Source organism: Anopheles marshallii, chromosome 3 (genome assembly GCF_943734725.1).
Source record: "Anopheles marshallii chromosome 3, idAnoMarsDA_429_01, whole genome shotgun sequence".
Lineage (NCBI taxonomy): Eukaryota > Metazoa > Arthropoda > Insecta > Diptera > Culicidae > Anopheles > Anopheles marshallii.
In genome coordinates this window covers 73,877,079-73,899,591 of record NC_071327.1, presented here as the reverse complement: position 1 = coordinate 73,899,591, position 22,513 = coordinate 73,877,079, and the positions used below count along the sequence as shown (strand labels likewise).

At 42.9% G+C, this 22,513-nt stretch overlaps 2 protein-coding genes, 1 non-coding gene and 1 pseudogene across 3 annotated transcripts; 3 read left to right on the top strand and 1 right to left on the bottom strand.

Annotated features, from left to right (window-relative positions):
- The first annotated feature begins 1,611 nt into the window (after positions 1–1,611).
- LOC128713136 (ficolin-1-like) lies at positions 1,612–2,569 on the top strand (annotated as a pseudogene).
- A 910-nt stretch (positions 2,570–3,479) lies between these two features.
- On the top strand, positions 3,480–4,422 carry LOC128715500 (microfibril-associated glycoprotein 4-like). The gene is made up of 3 exons (XM_053810406.1): positions 3,480–3,661; positions 3,728–4,228; positions 4,293–4,422. The coding sequence occupies exons 1-3, from the start codon at positions 3,480–3,482 to the stop codon at positions 4,420–4,422; spliced, it is 813 nt and encodes a 270-aa protein (XP_053666381.1).
- A 4,068-nt stretch (positions 4,423–8,490) lies between these two features.
- LOC128713135 (ionotropic receptor 75a-like) lies at positions 8,491–21,044 on the bottom strand. Its single transcript, XM_053807998.1, has 10 exons — positions 20,637–21,044; positions 19,865–20,169; positions 17,948–18,220; positions 17,307–17,474; positions 17,065–17,216; positions 15,770–16,115; positions 14,441–14,718; positions 11,973–12,184; positions 10,625–10,920; positions 8,491–8,815 (listed from the first exon to the last, which is right to left on the bottom strand). Exons 1-10 carry the CDS (start codon positions 21,042–21,044, stop codon positions 8,491–8,493), a joined length of 2,763 nt encoding a protein of 920 aa, XP_053663973.1.
- On the top strand, positions 19,430–19,502 carry Trnav-cac (transfer RNA valine (anticodon CAC)). The gene has a single exon. It is a non-coding gene; the product is annotated as a tRNA-Val (tRNA).
- Positions 21,045–22,513: the final 1,469 nt, after the last annotated feature.

The following is a 22,513-nucleotide window of genomic DNA, read 5'->3' as shown; positions in this document are numbered from 1 at the left end:
CGTGGCCGTAACCGTTTCCGATTCGGACGGTTTTGTCCATTTCTTTCGTCGGCGTTAATGGGATTTTTCGTCACAACATTTCGCTGTCGCAAATGAACGCAGGTACTTCAACGCGATCAACCGGCCGGATTGATTTGGGGCGGGTGCGATTATGTCGCGGGACGGTGTGCGGAAAAGTGGTAACGGTTTTTGCATTAATGGTATTTGGCTACGCGCGTGACAAACACAGGCACGCGACCGGTCCAAACATTCGGCACGGCGAGAACATTTGTTTCAATTATCCAGTTAGTGCACTAATCTATTTTCATCGCAGTGTTGTACATTCAATGCGTTTTGGCGAGTGTTTTTAATCCTTTCCTAATGGGCTTGAACAACAATCAAATCAAGTTTGGCTTTAAAACCAACGGGGAGAAAAGAATGTGAAGTTAAGCATAAATAAATAAACTAAATTTTATGTAACATTAATTTTAATAAACCACCAAGCGCGGCCGACCAATCTCCCGTAGCAAGGACTGACTAACCGGCTATGTATGTATTAAATAAGGAACAAACTTTGAACGAGGATCAGGAAAAAGCAACTACCGATTAAAGAATTGGGTTGCTTTGGTTTGGTTTTTTTCGTGGCCTTCGATAGCACATATTATCGAACACAAAGTGCTGTGCTGGCCTCAAAATTATTTAATTAGATTCTTTGTTTGTGATTCAACATGAACATTTCGACCCATCGCAACTGAGTCGCGATTAGTGGTGTTTGATAAAACGTTACCCTTAACTATCCAAAGTTCCATTTTTCACCAAAAACCTTCAGTCCTTGCTTGTGGGAGATTACTAACAACTACCGAGGAGAACGCAGAGAACGCAACATTGCAGGGAATGGCATATTCGAACAGCATAAGCATTCGTTTCTTATGAGCGTCACAAGATAACAAGCAAAATATTATCGTGTGAAATTCCATAGAATGAGAAAAATACCAGTCGTTCGAGTGGCTGACAAGAACATCATTTAGCAAACAAGAACAATCAGCATGTGACTAAGACTATGGCACGTAATGTGTTTTACATGTTGCATCTTATTGAAACAACGTTTATGTGATTGCTTTTTGTTTGTTAGTTTGTCTAACTACGGTAGTGTGAAATTCGCTATGCACAGCAGTTGTTGATTGATAAAACTATTTACTTAACTAAAAATATTTCTAATAGCTACCACACGAACCAAGAACAAAATTTAAAAAAATATATATCTACATTGGATTCAAATTAATAAAGATTAATTTTGAAAATAAACAAAACAAAAACTCTTAAAATTGCTCCAATAGACTTTTTGGACGAATGACGGCATATAGACTGCTTTTCACCGAATAAAATGTCCAGTGACCTCAGTGAATCACAATGGTTGAGAAATGTTATCACATGCAGCCGCGATGTATAGCATTTCCTTTGTACCAACCAGCATTACACAATATGGCACAAACCAAGGGTCAACACATCTCAACCCTGCCCACGGAAAACCAAATGATAAAGTAAACTTTACTTTTAAACGAAAGACGGATATAAAAAGGGTCAACATTTAGTTGCCAGCCTCATTACTAAAAGCCGGCCAGTGTTGTCAACATGTTCGAGTTTAACCTTCTGTGCGCGTTAACCCTGTGTTGTACCATCTTTGTTACGCAATGTACTCCATCGGCAGGTGTATCGAGCCTTGTTCAAGGAAGTTTTGCTTTCGAAATGATCATGAACAAATTGCAACATCTGGAAGATCGTATTGGTGGAAATATGGTAAAAAGGTAAGTCATACTAGTGGCAGGATGCATACCAGAGGGCAACAAATGAACGTCTCAAACAAGGTGCTTTGTGTACAGATCGTGCAGTGAGGTTTCTTCTTCCGGCATATACACCATTCAACCAGAAAAACCCTTCTTTGAACCGATAAACGTGCTGTGCGATCAAGAGTATGAATCGGGTGGATGGATTGTGATACAACATCGTTTCGACGGATCGACAAACTTCTATCGCAACTGGCAACAGTACAAGAACGGGTTTGGAAATCTGGACGGTGAGTTCTGGCTGGGCTTGGATCGTATTTATCAGCTGACAGTGTCACGACCGTACGAGTTGTTGGTGGTGCTGGAAGATTTCAATAACAATAAGACGTACGCCAAGTACGATCAGTTCGAGATCGGGGACGAGTACGAAAAATATGCACTCAAGAAGCTGGGTGGATGTTCGGGAACGGCTGGAGATTCGTTCAGGTACAGTATGGGTATGAATTTTTCAACATTCGATGCGGATAACGACGCAGCGGTGGCAAACGACAGACATTGTGCAGTCGAATTTCATGGAGCCTGGTGGTACAACCAATGTCATTCTTGGTATGTTCGTTAACGGTTAAGTGATGATGTGGAAACATCCAACATTAACCCTTTGCATCCAATTTACAGCAATCTCAACGGGAAATATCTTCGTGGAGTAACGAAAGAATATGCAACTGGGATGGTTTGGCGATCATTCCGTGAGCATTACTATTCCCTCAAAACTTCAAAAAATGATGATAAGACCGAAGAATGGTTAGATCAATTCTTATTTAAAGAAAAATTACCATTTTGGTTGTTCAACTCATGATTAAATAAAGGTTTTCATACAATAAATCTCTTACAAACTGTTTTTTTTTCTTAATCTTGTTAATCAGCCGGATGACAGTGCCATATAACGTTGCTGCGGAATGAACGGAAACTTCTGAGTGCAACTAAAATAAACATTTTTCCACAGAATGACTGGTCAAGACTGCAAACTTTACACATAATGGTGAGAAGCATACTTTGATTGAAGTCCGATTATATTCCTGGGTTTGAGACAGCCCAGTAGAGGAACTGTTAACAGTCGCGACCTTTCAAACAGCAGGACAATATACCAAACCCCATCTGAATCATCCGAAATCGTTACAGTCGGCCGAACTGATTGCATCTTATCCTTCATCCACAGATCAAAATTATTCTCTCCATTCTTCAAATAGTTGGCAGTTATTAATGTTTTACCGAATCTAGTTTTTACCTCCAGTGCTCTGGCCATCTTAACTCAATCGAGGCTTTTGATTTGATGGTGCGTTGATGCAGACCGCTGAAGTACTCTAAAATAGCTCGCAGATAAGAAGCAGATTTGGAGAAACAACAATTAGCATGTGTTTTGTGTATGTGTGCATATTTATGTCATAATAGTTGTGTGAAATTTGGATAGATTAGTCTTTCCACTTTACTGTACGATACAGCGTACTGATACAATACACTCCACAACACCACAAAGTGAGTAATGCGGCAAGAGCTATTTATATCCTTTCCCTAAACCATCACACAGTGCAGATTTCTCGCATTGTTCAAGGCCATCAAAATGATAATTTAGGGTTTCCCTTTGAACGAACGTTGGATATAAATGGGTCAACATTTTGCTGATAGCGCCATTGCTATCGGTTTGCCAGTGTTGTCAACATGTTCGAGTTTAACCTTCTGTGCGCGTTAACCCTGTGTTGTACCATCTTTGTTACGCAATGTGCTCCATCGGCAGGTGTATCGAGCCTTGCTCAAGGAAGTTTTGCTTTCGAAATGATCATGAACAAATTTAAGATTCTAGAAGATCATTGCATTCCTAAGGAGGACCAAATGGTAAAAAGGTAAGTCATGCGAGTGGCAGGCAGGGGCAACAAATGAACATCTCAAACAAGGTGCTTTGTGTACAGATCGTGCAGTGAGCTTCCCTCTTCCGGCATATACACCATTCAACCAGAAAAACCCTTCTTCGAACCGATAAACGTGCTGTGCGATCAAGAGTATGAATCGGGCGGATGGATTGTGATACAACATCGTTTCGACGGATCGACAAACTTCTATCGCAACTGGCAACAGTACAAGAACGGGTTTGGCAATCTGGACGGTGAGTTCTGGCTGGGCTTGGATCGTATTTATCAGCTGACAGTGTCACGACCGTACGAGTTGTTGGTGGTGCTGGAAGATTTCAATAACAATAAGACGTACGCCAAGTACGATCAGTTCGAGATCGGGGACGAGTACGAAAAATATGCACTCAAGAAGCTGGGTGGATGTTCGGGAACGGCTGGAGATTCGTTCAGGTACAGTATGGGTATGAATTTTTCAACATTCGATGCGGATAATGACTTATGGTACAAACACTGTGCAGTCACGTACACTGGAGCCTGGTGGTACAATCAATGTCACGAAAGGTATGTTGGTAAACGGTTGTGTGAAAATGCGGGAATGGATTTACCATTCGCTTCCACTTTACAGCAATCTCAACGGGAAATATCTTCGTGGAGTAACGCAAGAATATGCAACTGGGATGTCGTGGAAAACCTTTCGAGGGCTAAACTATGCACTAAAATCGTCAAAAATGATGATAAGACCCAAAGCGGTTTGATTCCAGAGGATATAAAAGGATTTCAAAAATAAAAGCTTTTCAGTCAATTGTCATTGACGATCCAGCGTATCAATGAATGACAAAATGGCGGACACTGGAAGTAAGAAAAATCGAAATCTATAGAAAATAAAGGGAGATCTTTCTGCATGAAAAAGGTTCCCAGAAATTGTGAGTATCAAGTTGCAGCGACAAAATGCAATTGAACTATATTCAATTATTTCCATTACCTCTCCTCTTCATTTTATGAAAATTACTAAACTGTTCAAAGATTTCCCAAACACTAAATCAACATAAATTTTCCTCCTTCAACGTGTGTACAAATTTACTCGACAATCTTCCACTTCCCTACCGGTTGGCAACGGATTTGCTCGCAAACAGAAATCATGCCTCCAAATCCTTGCTTTACTTCATTTCCATGCAATGCCGTACCATTTTTTGGCATGGCCGTTTTTACGTTGGAGAAAGCACATACACACACAAAACCAACCACACTGAAACGAGCACTATCTTGTCGTGTTACAAGTGCTACATTCAATCGACACTAGCAGCCTCACCTTGCTGGTGGGCCGCATGATATTCCCGTATCACTGAACGGCAGTCAAGCACCGAGGATACCGATACCGGGCCCATGCAGTGACGTACCATTCGCGAACGTTCGTTAAAAATGGAAAATATCACACTCATGCTTAAGTTTGCAAATACCGACGTTACCTGCACTGAGCCAGCTGAGCTTAGTGCAAGGCGATACCGGAAAGACCGGAACCGTCGACCCAGCCGCCCAAAATGCACGATGCATCGCATCGCATACAGGCCGGATTTTTCAGGTTGCCTGGTTTTTGGTACGTGCGGATTACACCGGAAATCCAGATGTCGAACAACTCTAACGAACCTCCAAAGCGTTTGCCAGTCGTTTTGCATGCTGGCATGTTGCGGAGAAGCCTTGCCGAAATATCCCCTGTTGGCTAGAACTGCACGAGGGAGAGAGACAGCGAGAGAAAAATGACTAGCACCAGGGACACCAACCCAGGCTTAGACCACTTTCATCTCACCGTACGCCACTGCTCTCCACATCGTGCAATACCCTCGAATATTCAATCGGTTGTGCAGAAGCGTGAGTACCTTCGCTCGATGCTGCCACCAAAGTCAAAAGATTCCACAGAACCGATGGGAACTGCTCGCACACTTGCATTCCTAACATTCTTAACCTTCCGATTCACCTTCCCCCCCATCAATTCTCCATCCCCTTCGGTTCTAGCAACGCCCCCAACAGTCGGTCCAGAATCTTCACCAGAACTATCGAGACCAGGATCAGTTCCGTCTTTATTGCACCCGGGCAGCAGTATGGTTCACTTCAACCGGGAACACCCCCCTCCGTGTGCACGGTGTACAATATTTCTTTTTTATTACCATCATGCATCTTAGCGCATCGGCGCACTACCACCATGATAACAACTTCCCCTGACCTGCCTCCCGAGACACAACCTCCCCGGGCGCAACAAACACCCCTTCTGGACAAATGCTTCGACACAAGGGTTAAAAAAAAGATGCACTTCTCGAGTGCAAGGTACCTGCTTGCGTGCTGCCAACTCATTCTCAGTGGTGGACGACCGCGTGCAACCAATGTGCCCGCCACCACAGCGCCCCACTGTACGACCCGAATCCGCATTGCTTATGGTTCTTTTTTTTTCCTGTCAGTTTGGTCGCCCCAGGAACTGGGAGTGTTCTTAAGACGGGGACTTACTCGAACGTTACGATCGCTTCCACTTCTTACAAGGCCGTCGATTGAACTGGATGGTGTTTGCACATTTGATGGTTGCATCCCGGCCAGCTGCCTGCACGGAACGGCTGGCAGATAAATATTTAATGCTTGCATTCTATGTTTTAGCCCTTTTTATGCTCTTAATTCTAGCAACAACCGAAAGCAACCCGGCGCAAAGTCTAGTCAGCATTTGAAACCGGGTAAAGGCATCTTATTACATATTTATCAGCCAACCGGGCTGGCTTCATAGTTTATGATGTATGTATTCTGCTGTAGCATGCTGCTGTTTTTGGCATGCATGCAAACCTTAATTTATTTTCTTGAAAAAAATAAGATTCTTTGTGTCACAAACTACAAGTTAATATTACATTTTTGTGTATAAAATCCAAAAAAAAAACGCACAATCAAGCCTCAGCATCAAAATTGTCTTGCCCCAATTTTTGGAAAGCTCTTCGCACCATGAATGATTGAACCGTGCCGGGGAGCGAACCGGGATAATTTCATCCTCCAGTCTGGCCCATTTCCTAACTGAATAAAACATTCGATTAGTTGTCATACATCAATCCTTCATATCCTACATCCGGACCTGCGCTATTTCACCATCTAATGCTGACGGTGTGGATGGATGCAAAAAAGCCATCCCCCGTACGGGTTGCATACTACACGTATGCAACGCCCAACGTTTGCACCAACTATTTCCAATCGAAAATTCAATTAAATTTATTTCAAACAGTTCCGGTGTTCCGGATATGAGGCCGCACTAACGCTGCGCCCGGCGGGAGTAGCGCACCGCGGGCTTCGCTGGCAGCTACAATCGTCATGCAGTGTGTGCGCACTTTCGCATTGCCTCTTGATCGGTACCAAGCGGACAAAGCACGTAAGGCGCAACTACAATGCAACGGCGGGTGAGATGCATAGCAACCTTCGCCTTTTTTTTTTATTATTTGCCCGCCGTGGGCGTCCGTGGATGGGCCAAAAAGTGGGAACACAAAAATCCAATATCCATTTGCCGTCAAACGGTGGAGCTTAGGATCGATTCAATTTTCACGACGGACGGTAAAGAACGCCACCGTTACCCTTACTTAGGCCCGAATTTAGTCAAGCGCTCCTAATCCACTCCAAACTACTGACACTCGCTAAATCCACTCTCAGCTCGGGGCGATGCATTTCGTTCGCTGCACCGTACACATGAAGACCGTACCTCCTGGTAAACTGGCCACCATCCCATTGTGCTTGCCGCGTGGGATGTAACAAACTGTTTCCGGTTTAGATGCTTGGCCATTCCGGACACATTCCGACCGGGAAGATAAACTTGTCAAATGTGAGGGGCTTAGGGAGACATGTGCTTTTTCACACGAGGCACACTGTGTAGGGCAGGGTTTTTTTTTCAAGAAGTGAAGTGTGTGAAGATGCTTCTGTGCCTCCTGTGCTTAGAGCAGGACTGACACACGCACTTAAAGATGGTACGGTTTCTTTCGCGACTAGAACTTTCATGAGATTGCGAAATTCTAAGATGATATTGGACTTGTAGAAACCCCTTCTGGACAATTGATTACTGTTTTCATCTACTGTTATTTCTAATTTGCTTTATTTATCCAACGTTAATCAGCTTGATTTATTATTTTTATTGTTATGTTTTTTTCTTTAAATTTACAATTTTTTTTATTATTCATTTTAATGCTTCTCATTATTATTATTAATGTGTTCTACTTCATTTTTATTTGTTACTACCACTCGAACTGCTACTGTTACGCATGTTTGCGCTTCATTCTTCTTATGTTTTTGTTTTGTTAATGCATTTTCTTATTTATACTATCATTGTTTTCTACTTTATAATTATGATCTATTCTTATATTTAACTACTGTATCACTCTGTTTTGACCTTTTTTTAACAGTAAGTTAAACTTTGTGTTTTCCGTCAAATACCTTGTTTCATTTACTTTTTTGGTACACCTCTATTGTGTCATGTTTTAGTACTTTCAAATTTGTGTTTGTTTGTTTTCAGCTTTGTATTAAACTGCTTGTATTCTGTTGAGTTTATATGATGGAAACATTGTAGTAATTACCTTTTACACTTACTTGATAGATTATAATGTGCATAGAAAATGAATAGGTAATGAATGAAGCTTTCAATCGTATACAATTTCAAATACTTCAACTTCAAACAGTTCCGTTCTCTAGCACACGATAAGAGTTTCCCTTACTTTCTTCTACCGCATTCAGACATCGAACAATACCTATCGACTACAGCACTCGGCATCAATTTAAGAACAAATCGCTCCCGGGAAACTGCAATGAAACCTGACCGGCTATTCAACGTAAAACAATTCCGTACCATTCCGCTCAGCGTCCGTCACTAAGCTGTGCTGCTTCGTCATCATTACAAAACGATTCCGTCCCGGCCCCCGGCGACAACCGTGCCGATGACGTTCGATCCGATGGCAGACGACTTCGACGAAAAGCACGCAGACGGACAGCGCGATTCCGCCGCACAGCAGCACGAACGCCGATACTACCGCATCCAACCCAACGATCAAATCGGTCGGGGCAATCTGGCGAACGCATTTCGGTTTCGGTTGCTGCCAAACGTGTCTCTGCCGCTGCATTAATCCTGCTTCATTCAACCGGCGTAATCTGTGAGTTTAGTCCGGAGGATTTAGTGCCCCCGCACACGGAGGCCATAGGCCACCGGGATAATCCATTCCGTTCGGAGGAAGCATGAACGAAAAAGCACACGAAACACACGGGCGATAAAAAAGAAACGATACAAAACGAAACCAGAACAAACATCAACCTTCACCATCAAACCATGAAACGTCAACGTGGAAACAGTTCGGAAAGCAGCAACAGACACAAAAAAATATGCATTTTCCACTCAGTCGAAACAGGTGGCACGGTGAAAAGCGGATGGAAAGCGAGATAAAAACGAAAAACAGACCACCGCCTCCGTTTGCTAAATCCTGATAGCTGCCCCGTTGACAGTGGCAAAAACCAATTCACCAACCAGTCTATCGGTACCGGGGATACACGGCCCACAAACAGGGGAAGACAAAAAAAAAAACAGCCGAACGACCGCTTGGCCACACTGCATGAAGATGACTTTTCACGCAGCCCGCGCACAAGGCCAATGACGAAAGTCAGGTGAAGCGTTATTGAAACTATGATTGAAATCGAGCATAAAAATCGACAACCCGCTGCGGTGTGGTGGACGTAGCGTGGTGAAACGTTAAGAAACGGTGCCGCGATCACACACACGGCACACGACATTTTGTGGCCATGCTGCTTTCTGGTGCGTGTTTAGGTTTGGCTTGATTTTTCACCACCTTTTTAAGCGGATGGGTGTAACGAAACGAGTCCAGGGCTGTTGCATATTTTTGAAGAAAAAAATAATCAAGTGCAGATAACGACATGAAGCTAAACATATTTGCTACTTCTGAACTGTGTTAAATAAACTAATAATTGCATTAATTTTATTTATACAATATTTATATTGTATCCAGTCATCCAAGCAACCCTTATTTGAGATATTCCGGCTAGCTTGGTAGCAAGTCCCTAGCTTTAAAATTGAATATTTTTAAAAATTTATTTTTTGCAATCGGGAATCAACTCTGTTCCAAGCTTTCTCAACTGAAAGGTAGTCAAAGCTTTGCAGATGTTTGAATTATGATAGCTTTGCACTGAATCGATTTGCAATCTGACAATAGATCCAGAAAATAGGGAAAAATCCATTATTCAGGAAGTGGGCATCGAGTACCTGGTTACTTTGGACCTGGTTGTCGAATCGTGGCCTCTTGATTAATTTCTGTTTAGGTACATGTTTACCATCTCTTTTACGCTAATTGTACAACTATCTTCTTTTCTGTCAGTCTCCTTTGATTCATCATGTACAGCAACTGTTTGCTTCGCTGTCACTCTCAGTCGATTCACCAGGTTTCAGTACCTTGTGACTGTGCCTGGTTGTCAACGCGTGCAAATCTGCTTATGCATATGGCTATTTTTAGATTTATTGGTCAAGAACAGGGCAAAGCTTGAACCAGATTAAACAAAAGTGAAAAAGTTATTTAACTCGATAACCGGATGCTACGATGTCTATTAGTAATTTATGTCCCCGGAATAAGAAGTGTTTATGACTGTCAGAATCAAAGAAGCTTATGACAAAGGTAATAGTTTTTTTTAGTCAAGTAATTCTTTCAAACTACAATGAAGAGATTTAAATGCGATAGATAAAAAACCATTTCAAGCTACTCAAAACCATTTGCTAGGCCAGTTTGCTAATGGCCGCTGCCAGAAAGCAAAAGGTAACACTAAGACCCACCCACGGTGAAATCAAGTGCGTGTTGCACGAAAATGTGTGTTAATGCAGGGTGCACCAGAGTGCAATTTGCAAACCTCACGACCTTTCCCGCCACCAAAAAAAAAAAGGAAGAAATAAAAAAGCCTTACCCGTACGTTATGACATCGCGGTACGGTGAGTTTTTCTGCACGATCGCCACCATCCACTGGGACCAGACGGGGAACATATCAATTTCACACAGTTCGCAAATTTCCCGCTCGCTGAACGTTAACCGGATGATGCGGTAGGCGGCCGAAATGGCCACATGAAATGCGTAACCACCGTCCCGTACCAGCTGCAAACCGTCGGCGGCCGGCAGAAAGTGGGACTCGTTCCTTCCTTTCGATGGTTCGTAGTACTCGATCCGGGTCCGGTACAGTTCCAGCGAATCCGCGTCCGTCGTGCGCTAGATAAATGTAGTGTCACACATGTGTGTGTGTGTGAGTGGATGTTTTTGAAGGACAATGTTTTTTTCTTTCGAGAGTTCCCCCCATTCGAAACAAAGCGATCCCCATCCATACATACACGTACAAAAGAACGACAAATAGAAAGGAAGCAAACAAAAGGAAGCGGAGCAAATGCAAGTATCAGTGTATAATATTGCAGCGAAAAACAAAACCATACAAGCGAGCACTTTCGATTCGGACATTTTCGACGCGTCACACACGCCGACCGAAGCCGGGAAAAGCGAACAAGACCAAACCCACCGCACAACGGGGCGAGTAAATGTTCCAGCCGAAAGCTCGTGGGCCATTGTTTCCGGTTCCGGCCTTTTTTGCGCGGTCAAAGTGCCGAAAAAAGCCGGTCCACCCGGCGACGGACGACGGGCTGCATGTGCAGGTTGGCGAGATCGGTGTTTGTGCTTCCCATTCTAATCTATTTGCGTACACGCTTTCCTAATCTATTTGCACTGCCAACAGCTGTCTGCTGCTTTGCGTTGCACTCCGTGCGCTAAATGGGAGGCCTTGGGTTGGGATGCGGATGAAAATATTTGCGATCTCTTTCCATCTCTCTCATCTCATCTCTCGAAGGGGGGGTTCGTGTCTTTTGGACCACAGACATTTTTATATTTTTAAGTAGTAGTTGTGCTAGTGTGCACTGCATTTTATGTGGACATCTTTTTTTCCCCCTTCAAAAAATTGGTTCATCTCCCGACCGGTGTAGTCCAAGACACTTGCGGGAGAGTTCATTTGAGGCGTGCAAAAATTGGCAATTGAAAACAAAAGGCAACGAAAACAAGCAAAAAAAAAACATAGCAATAATGGCCATTTCTGTCTTGGGTGGAAGGAATGGACCGAAACTTTCACCGAAGGTAGTCACACATCGACGGTCGAACCCGATTGCCCATTGCTGCCAAACGGTCTGCAACGGTTCGTGCCGGATCAACCTATCGACCGGACCGCCCTGACCGGTGCATGGCAAGCTGGCGAACGGCATAAATTTCAATCAAACACTAACCACAAAGTAATCTCTGGAATAGGGAATATCCTCGATCCCGAGCGTTAGGCGGCTGTCAATCAAATTCCGCAGCGTTTTTATGCTCTTCGGTTGCTCCATTAGCAGCGTGCCGACGATGCTGGCCGAGTAGTACTGGTACATGAGGTAGCCGAAGAGCAGGATGAAAAATGACGTACATCTGCCGGATGATAGGTGCGGTATCTCGGATAATCCTGTTAAATGGAACGAAAATAATACGAGAAAAAACCATTTCATACATAACACGGCGCCCCGGGGGGAGGGGGGGGGGGGGAGTATTGGCACCGGATTGGGGATTGTGGGGTGGAAACACTGATACAAGCTTTATGGGTTCCCAATACGGCCACTAGACTTCGGACCATCGCACCGGCCAGTGCGATACAATCGCGGGTTGTTGTTTATTGGATGTGGCACCGTTCGTTGCAGAGGGAGAGTGAGTCTGGGAAGAAGGCTTTTTGAAGCTATTAGCGTAAGTCAACTCGCGTTAATGGAACTGTACTCTCTTCTTCATGGAACACAACCTCAATGTGACTAAATTTTTAATAATGCGAAACATGTGAAAATTTGTAGATCATTTGGTACAAATGGTAAGCAAATAAATAAACCTTTTCAACAGCAAAACGTTCCCCCAAGATCATCCCCTGTTTGTAACGCTTCCAACCAAGAATCGATCCCAATGCGCGTCCCCATCGCCATTTTGTTCTCTTACTGGGCCGCTTACTGGGTCCGGATGTGCTCCAGATGATTGATATTCGCCCGTGTCAAGAAATGTTGCTTGTCAGTTTCAGCTTCACATGCGAAACACAAAACGAACTGACAGCGCGAACAGTACCGCGAACCACACACCCGGGATGGTTAAACTTTTCAAATCACACAGCAACCGGGTGTGTGGCGGGTGGAGGCTAATGTGAGTTTATCTTTATTTTCGAAACATCGCATTCGCGTATGGGAAGAACGTTTGGCCAACGTACAATAATAACCCGAGAATCAATCATTGCGATTGAGCTTCTATTTGATATGTGGCATACATACGGGGTTTCTGACAGCATTGTATTTGGATGTGTAGTTAATGTGTAGAAATTCTATCAACTTTTCTATGGATCACTTATCGTTTCAAATTGCTTCGTCAACAATCGTTAAGAAATGGTTCAATGATTATTTTTACTGTGAGCATACTATTTCTTTAACTGTAATAAATTTTCTTTATAAAATTTCGATTAAAACAAAATAGACAAACCCTTTAGCACAACTATCCTTCAAATGCCACCTCTATATTGCTGAGTTAAACTTATTAATAAATACTTTTCAAGTTGAACTGGAATGTGTCAAGGTCCGTCGGGAAACCCTGCCCGCTTTCGAGCATGCTTGCAAAAAAATCGTTTGCATGCTAAAGTTGAATATTTTTATAGGGTTTTGCTAGTCCAGGTGGTAAGTTGAGGTGATTTATGTATGCTATCTTGGTTGATCTACAATATGTCGTTAAAGATCGAGAATTTTCTGAAAAATATGAAAGAGAAAGCCGATTCTGCTCAGCTGACACTCTGAAAGCTAAGCAAAGCTAAACAAGGTACTAATAATGCTACTTCAACCCGAAACTTTTTTAAATCATAAAAAAAAATGTTAAAAACAGTACTTCCCTATTTTATTTATTCATAAAATAGAAAAAGTTATCTAAAAAAAAGTCATTGTTTGTACTAAATTTACTGCAAAGTTTGGATCAATTTTTCAAAACAATAAAAAAGTCAAACTATTTGAACAGCAAAAATAACAACACAATATTAAAAAAAAATCCATTAACAGAATAAACAGATTCCGAGAACTATAAACTATAAGTTACGCTAGTAAACTATAAGTTAAGTTAGAGAACTATAAGTTACGTAAAATTACTAAAAGTAAATATAATGTTTGTAGAAAGTTTAAAGAATCACTCCCTGCATCAATACGAACAATTGTAGATCGAATAGAACTTTTGGAAACACACTTAATAAACGCCAAATTTTAAAACCAAACAACGCACGATGCTTATTCGACGACAATTACAAAAAAAAGCATTACAAATTTACGGTAACGGTAACACTATGTCAACAATCCACATCGAACCACCATCCTCGATATTTCACCATTTTCGGTAATGAAATCACAACCCGAACAGCTACTTTTAAAACCAACCGCTCCAGAATGCAAATGACTGTCAATAGTTTACAATGTATGTTTTCACACAAAACCCTGCACTCGAAAGTTAACAACAATGGGTGGCGCAACGCGCTGTGTATGCAAATCCGTTGCATCGCTTCCAGCCATAGCGCCGGGGCGCTAACAAACTAGAAACTTTTGCAACAAAACCGAGGGAACCGAGGGAGGCCCACACAATAGAGGGAAAAGATACATGGGCAGTACGAGAGAGAGAGAGAGAGAGTGGGAGAGAAAAAAAAATCCATTTGCTAACTTACCTTGTTGACACACGCCTCCGAGAAAGAGTAAAATGCTTTTCGATACCTTTTCCGCTTTATAATTGCATTTGGCGCCATCGTTTCCGTCTCCCGGATGGAATCGATGCGTCGACGATATGTTTGCCGGGACGGTCTTGTTATGGCAATTGTGTGCCGGGGATCCCGCAACGGCAGCAACGGCATCACCGTCGCAAGGACCGAGCTGTCGACAATCCACCGGATATAGCCAGTGGCATATTTTCCATCGCCGTCGAGATGAGCCGGCTCCATCCGTGGCACTGTGCGGATACCGACAAAAATAGTGAAACCCATCAGCAAGGAAGCTGACTGTTATTCGACATGCAGTACGGGGCTACTGGGCAACAAAAAAAAGGATAAAGAAAAACTGCCACGATTCCGGGGAAATGGAAACAGGACAAGGACAATATGTAGTACGAAAATAGTGAGGAGGCAAAAAAAGAAAGCAAGGCTACACACTGCACACACACAACCATTTTGATCATCGTTAGCTTTCTTCGGCAATGGGGACGCCATTAAAAAGATGCACCAGTTCGATACGGACAAACTTTGCATTTGCTGATTGAAATGAAAAATGTTACTTGTAATAATGATTTTCTTCCGGTGAACGGGCAATAGCTGTGCCGTACGCCCTTCGGATCGGTAAAATAACCCGGTCATAATGCTGCAAGGAGCAAGTTGCACCATTGTTCCATCAGGTTTACCAACCATATGCACACATACACACTAAAGATGCATCTCATTCCACTAATGATGTAGCCCAAAAATGGTGCAACTGAGCCAAATGCCGCAACCTGAGACACCCGCTGGTATCTCTTTACGAACGACGATCAATACCTTTGGCAGGGATGTTGGTATGTAATGTAATCAAAAGACCTGCCAACAATTGATGAGCATTGAATTTGAAGAAGCACTCCAAACACACACCACCACCGGTGATGGGAGAAAAGACCATCAGATTGTGTCGTGGTAAGTTCGGACCCATTAGAATGATTGCGTTAAAAGCTTTATGTGACTTTTTAGATGCATTTTTTGGTTTGTAATTTGGTTAATGTGTTACATGTTTAAAGGAGATCCTTTTTTTTGATGAGCTTGTTTTATCAGCATTTCTCTACTTGATTTTATAAATCTTATGACCTTTTGTCTGCAAAAGCTCCACGTGTGATGATGTTTATTGAACGTGTAATCCCATCAAATGACATCATCCATGTCATGCTGCATCTCAAACTCCGAATTGCAAGCATCTAAACGACAACTCCACTCATCAACACACAATAACAATAACAACCATGTATCGTTTCGCATCCTTACCGTATGTCGGACGCCACGTTTGATGCATCTCCGAAGCGCGCCCCATCATCATCACCGGTGTAACTGATGCCTGTCGTGTCTCGGTGCCAATACGTACGCCGCATCGGTGACAGCTTAGGCGGGCTTAAAAGTGCCCCGGCCAGGCACGTTTCCGGCGACACGTTTCTTCCCGCGAGCCTTACACGGCCGGTGCCCACGGTGGGTGAGATGATTGCCGTACCTCTGCCCGATATTGTTTCGCCGTGCGCGTTTGCAAAAGCATCGACAATATTGCTACGGAGCGAGCTGCACGTTGCATCGTTTGATGTTGTCTTGCGTGCCGTACGGGAAATAGACGCACAGCTTCCTTTAGCCACGGTAAGAAAAGTGACAACCGGATTAATAAAACGGTTGCAATGCGAGGGTGCATCGTGTAGGCATTTTGTTTTGCTTCTTGCGACATTGTATTTGAATTTTCATTCAAATAGCAACAAACATTAGTTTCTAGCGAGGATGGACATAGGTTGTCAGAAATTTTTCCGTTGGAATTCTTCAATCAGTTCCATGCATTCCTCCCTCGTATAGGAGCATCTCTGCCATAGATTAAATTTATTTATAGACCTTAGAGTAAGGACTACCGAGGGTAAGTCAATAGCAGATTCGATTCATTATCTCTTTACAGTATTAAACCAAATTTATAAGGAACACGAATTACCTTTATATTAAACCTTTCTTAACCATCTGCTTTAATACAGTCAATGACATAAATATATGGCTGCTTGTTTTTTTCCCACAGAAATAGAGTTGTAGTTTAAGCGATAGTTGAAAATAGTATTATTCAAAGTTTTAAAGACTCAACTTCTGGATCGCGATATTAGACACGATAACTAATTGTTGCCAAGTGCTCGTTATGCGAGATTTTGTTGGTTTGTCGGAAATTTTATAGGACTTTTCTAAATGATTAAATCTTTGTAATATGACTCAATGTTCTCTCTATAAAACAAGGAACCATATAGTTATGTTCTCCACTGTATTAATTTGTTGCAATTCTCCTAGCCTACATGGATTGGTTTACTTAGTCTAGTCAAAGACATACACATTTTCAATAATTTTTAGATTCAATAGTTTTAGATGATGTATAACAGATATTTATTTTCTAAACAAAATGATCACTAACATAATTAGTCTCTAAGCTTACCGATCGAAGTACAAAAATATAAACCGCAAAATTTTATCAAACACATGGTGCCCCAAAAAAAAATAACCACTTATCAAACGTTTAAGATTCTTCACATCCTGCTTTCGTTAATACTTACCTACTTCCTCTACGAAGAAGCTGCAACACAAAACGATCGCCAAAAATAAGCCACAGCCAACCATCCAGTACCACACGATTATTTCGAACGGAAGCAAAAACGGATTCTTTACCGCATCATTGCGCGGTGGATGACGAAAGATGAAGCACGGTCTGCAACATTTGCCGCCACAAAGTAAGTGAGTTGAGAAGAAGATAGCTCGAATAAATCGAATTAAAAAAAAGCACCCACCCCATACTCACCGCTCAATGAAGGTGCGGGTAGTGTAGCTGACGACGCGATGCCTTTCCTGGCGGAAGAACATGGGCGAACCGCCGAGATCGACCTCGCGCCGGGACAAAGCACCGATCATACCATCAAACTTACCGTTCCGCAGATAGCCCCAGCTCTTGGTGCGCCGGTTGACGAACCTGCCCACGCCCAACCACGGTCCGGCCGCGTCCAGCACACACGAGAGAAGCACAAGTTTGATGACTTTAGCACGGAAGTTTGCAATATCCCCGGCACCTTTACTTTCCCCGGCTCGGCAGAAAAGTTGCATCGGGCGAACAAAAAACAGCCGGGAACTACCCGCACCAGCGCAAACTGTCAAACACGGCTACGACCCTTGACGCCGAGCGCCACTTTATCAGGGCTGGACATCGTCAACCCAGACGAGCGGGAGCAACTTCTGCTCGCTTAACCCAGCCCACTTCATCGGCAAACATCATCATCGAACATAGCTGGTCTGCCTCTAGCGTCATAATAATCATCAATCATGTGTGAAAAGTTAAACCACAAGAGCGCAGCGGCCACTGCTCAACAACAATCTCCCATCAGCAGCCCCACCCATCTCTTAATGAAACGAACTTTAGCCCTCCCGTGAACAAAAGCAAGGACTTACGTAAAGTTGTAGAAATCCTTCAGCATGCTCATCAGGCCGTAGTTGTAGCGATGGACCGAATCGAGATGGGTGTGCTGTGGCGTCGTAAGGTACAGCTCGAACGGTCGGTGCGGTTTCTGTGTCACCACGGTCATTATCTTTAGCTTCAGCCCGTCCATATTCCGTCGGCGGACCACGGTCGTTTCGCGCCGTGGTATCAGCAACCCTTGGGCTGACGTGTAGCTGCCCAGCGGTTCTATTTTCAATTTACCGCCACTGATGAAACCAGGATTCCTTTTGGCGAAGAATAGAACAAAAACCAGAAACGATAGAATGCGAAGCAGTTCGCAAGGGGCATGAAATTATGGTAAAGGGTGTGCTGACGATAGGTAAGTAATTTTTATTCAATCCGTGCCTTTGCGCGAGATGCACAAGCGTGTTCCGTTTTATAAAACGCACAGGAACGCAGAAAAACTTGAGATTTTTAAAATGGTGCGATGTTTTTTTTAACTCTTTCGAGCAGAGCAAATACAGAAAACGTATATTTTTTTGTATTCTTTTTGAAGAAAAACCACCACTTTTACTACATTTTAATATAAAATGTTAATGAAAAAAAAACATTATATCACAGATTTTTACACAGACCTTTCTTCGGTTCACCATTAAAATAACTCCATTTAGCTGTATTTTGTCTATAAATCAAAGAGAAAATTATTTAAAAATAAAAGCGTACAACAAATACTAGTGAATATAAGAATAATATTTCAAGTCAATCAGTTCTCAGCTCTCCGAGGAATTCTGGGTATTTCAAAACGTTGTCCAACTTTTAACATATGCATATTCCCATGAGCATGAGTTTATTAGTGGGAATTTCGTTATATGCCAGAATTTATAATTGAATTTATAACAGAAATCCACAACGTCAGGCATGACGCGCGCCAAACATTAGTCAAATCGGAGCCCTCAAAACGATAAGAAGGGACATTCCGAGAGCCTATGGTTTTAGTTTTTGACAGGACGCAATGGAGGCGCCCAGTCACTGACCCGACTACCTGACTCGTGTTCACCTGTGGAACCAAGCCCACAGCCGTTCGTTACAGCCCGGACTTTTTGCTCCCTCACTTCTTTTTGTTACCATGGTTGACAAGAAGCGCTGAAGAGATGTCACGGATCACTCGATTAAGGACATGCAGGAGACATGCATTCTTCAGGACCAGTCCTTAAGAGCACCCCAACAGAGGTCCACGAGGACACCACGAGGAATACCCATTTCAAAAAATATACTGCGCTTCTTTAAAGGTTCATTACTTTACGGTAATTTCGTGTATAACAAAATACACTCGTTCAAGAACGCATCGTAAAACACTCGCAAATATTACTTAAACAATCAATCATTATTTCCTCAATCAATACTATATGTGAAAAAAGTTGCAATAAACAAAAGTGATTGTTATGTATTTTCTTACCAACCCGTGTGCCATCCAACGCCCGCCCCGCACTAACGTTTCCGTAGTGTAGCGGTTATCACGTCTGCTTCACACGCAGAAGGTCCCCGGTTCGAACCCGGGCGGAAACATACCTTTTTATATAGTTGTTTGTTTACCCTTTTGTTCTATCGCCCCTCCTGTTGACTATTCTCTATATTAGTCGAGTGCCATTTTTTCTCCATTTGTTCAAAAGTATCGTTGTACTGGTAAATTGCACCACCACGTACACAAAATGATAGCAGCTAATCACGCTGGTACGTGGAAAAAGGAAAGATTATGATGCTGCCGGTGTGCATACGCGCGGAAGAAGCAAGCGAAGGTGCTAGCCGATAATGGATGGATGGATGTGACGGTGCGCATGGATGGGATGGTGGCCGTTTTCCTGCTACTCTACCCACACCGGCGATGGCTACGTGTGCGTCAACGTCAAACAATGGCAACGGATGATTACCAGAGATCATAGAGTGTGAATCCCCGATAGGATGTATCCGTGGGGCATGCAACGGTTATTTCTGCATTGATGCTAACGTTCATTGTTGCGAGCAGTCCGAAGGTATCGCCCGTGGCATTCACCCGGGTGCCGTTGCCGAAGGATTGCATTGAACTGCCCGTTCGGTCAGGCAGCACACTATTGTTGCCCGTGGCCTCAGCAGTCGCGAAGCGGGCCATCATTTTGTTGCCGTCCACGATGCTATAGCAGTTTTTATCAATTATCAGCCAATGGAATGATGCGTTGAAGAGTTCATATTTCGAAGCCTGTAACAGCAGAAGGACACAATGTGAACAATGGATTGGTTACAATACATATTGAAGAGAGTAACAATTCTTGAAATATTTACAGAAATGTAGGTGAGTTTCTATTAGATTTTTAAAAACACATCCATAGAATGGGTTGGACTCCGAACAATTCCTATTTCACACACGTGTGTTGCTATTAGCACCAATGCCACTGTTACCATAAACACCGTCCACTTAGTGCAACGGTAACACCCGTTAACTTCTAGCCCTCAGCGTCAGTCACCGTGAAGCCGTCCTTCGGTAATAACTGCAACTATAACGCTCCTCTTTTAACCTTTTATCGAAAGAATAAATACACCGGCTCGAGTTCCACAGTGCGGTTGTTCCGCGTGGAAAGTATTGTTCCACTCGTCGGTCAAAGCACCACATGTTATTCATAGCCGTTGTGAAGAAACCATTACAAGGGATAAACAAGCGACGCTCACCTGTTCCAGGACATCCGGTGCGTTTGCACAAGCCATATCGAGCAGCACAAATTGATGAAATTCGAGTGACCGTCGAAGGGTGTTCGCAAACCGCTCCGGTTCAGGATCGTCGTCCGCACGGTATGACGAACCCGCCGGCCGGTCGATAGACACCGTCCACGCCCGCACACCAATGGTGGCCAATTGCGATAAAACCTTGTAAATGAGCAATAACTTCTGATCACACCCGAAAACGATGCCCTGCTTTAAGCCTTTATGGTCACGTATAAAGCGAAACACAAATGTAGCAACCGTTTCACTGTAATCGTTACGCTTAACAGCTGTTCCGTATGCTAACCCTACCACTACTGCCGGTAGGATTACCGCTACAAGACCCCACTGCATCACTCGCTGGCCGTTCCAATGCATTGTACTCGGTGTGATGCACCTGGGTGGTACAGAATCGCGCCTCGAGAGCAGGACGATTGCTCTTCAATTTATACCACACGGCAAACGGGGAAATACGGACGAAATTATTCCATCACCCGTCAGTCGTAATCGTCATCGACATCGTGCATGAATGATGAGGGTTACTGCCACCAATCATAACGCCAAACCGAACCGACCGTGCATGCAATCGAATGGTTTGAATTAGCAATTACTTGGCAACCATATTGACTGGCATGAAAATGATTGTCCTATCAACGTATTTTTGAGGGTATCGCTTGTGGTCACGTTTAAATGACCATTGATATGTATTCATATAATTGATGTTGTATCGTACGGAAATAAGCTTGTCATGTTGGGACTCTTATTTGACAGTATAATCATTCGCTGAGGAATAATGCTTGTTTCGGTTCGTTATCATTTAATAAAAGCAAACGAGTACTAAACGATAGTAGATCTTCTAATGCTTAATAAATTTGCATATAAAATATAAAAACATGAAGATAACTTTACTCCTTTCCTCCTCAATAAACTGTGCATTAATGCAGATAAGCAAACATAAGCATTGTGATATTATTATCAACATTCTACAAACCCTAGAGAACGTACAAATACATGCCGAACGTACCAATTAAAACTTTACACTGATAATATTTTTATTTACGTTAATATCATTTCGGTTTGTTAGACGAGTTTATGCCCTAGCAGTTAAATCAGATTTATTCGTGAGGGTCAACGTTGAAGCCAAATGTTTGCCGACATTGTATACTCGCAGTAAAACATGACACGGCCAAACGCACATGGCACATACCCATACGCGAGCATAAACCAACTCTTGTGTCCGAACAATGTGTTAATATATAGCACTGTACTGCATTACCTGTGAACATGTGAACAAATGTTCACGCACAAACCGGAAAACATAACTCTAAACTATAACCATGTACCAACACACTTTGTTCGAATCCGTAACGCCTCTGTGTTCGTCCTTTAAAAAAAACAAATATCGATATAAAGGGAAATATAACGGAAAAGGGCTAGAACAGTGCAACAGAAAGAACCAGTAATCAATGAGTAGTAATGAAGAGAGGTTTAGTACACATACGATACGCGTTAATTGTTAACCACATCCTAAGGTTTCCATAATACACGCATACACACATAATTAATGTGAGAATTCGGAGTGCATCGATAAAGGCTTGATTTGAAGCACACTCGACGTCGTATAGTTTTTTTTTTGTAAGACTTTATCGCGCCTTATCTATAGCCACCGCTAGTTAGAACCCATCCCCATTACTTCCTATTTGCCCTAGAGTTTTGCTATACGTTTGCAAATCAACTACAACAATTCATGATGCACTTAGTACTTAGTGGGTAGTGGGTAGTAGAGTAGCTCAAGTTTCAAGAACACAGGAGGACACCGACCGAGTCGCTTTGAAGCATATTGGATT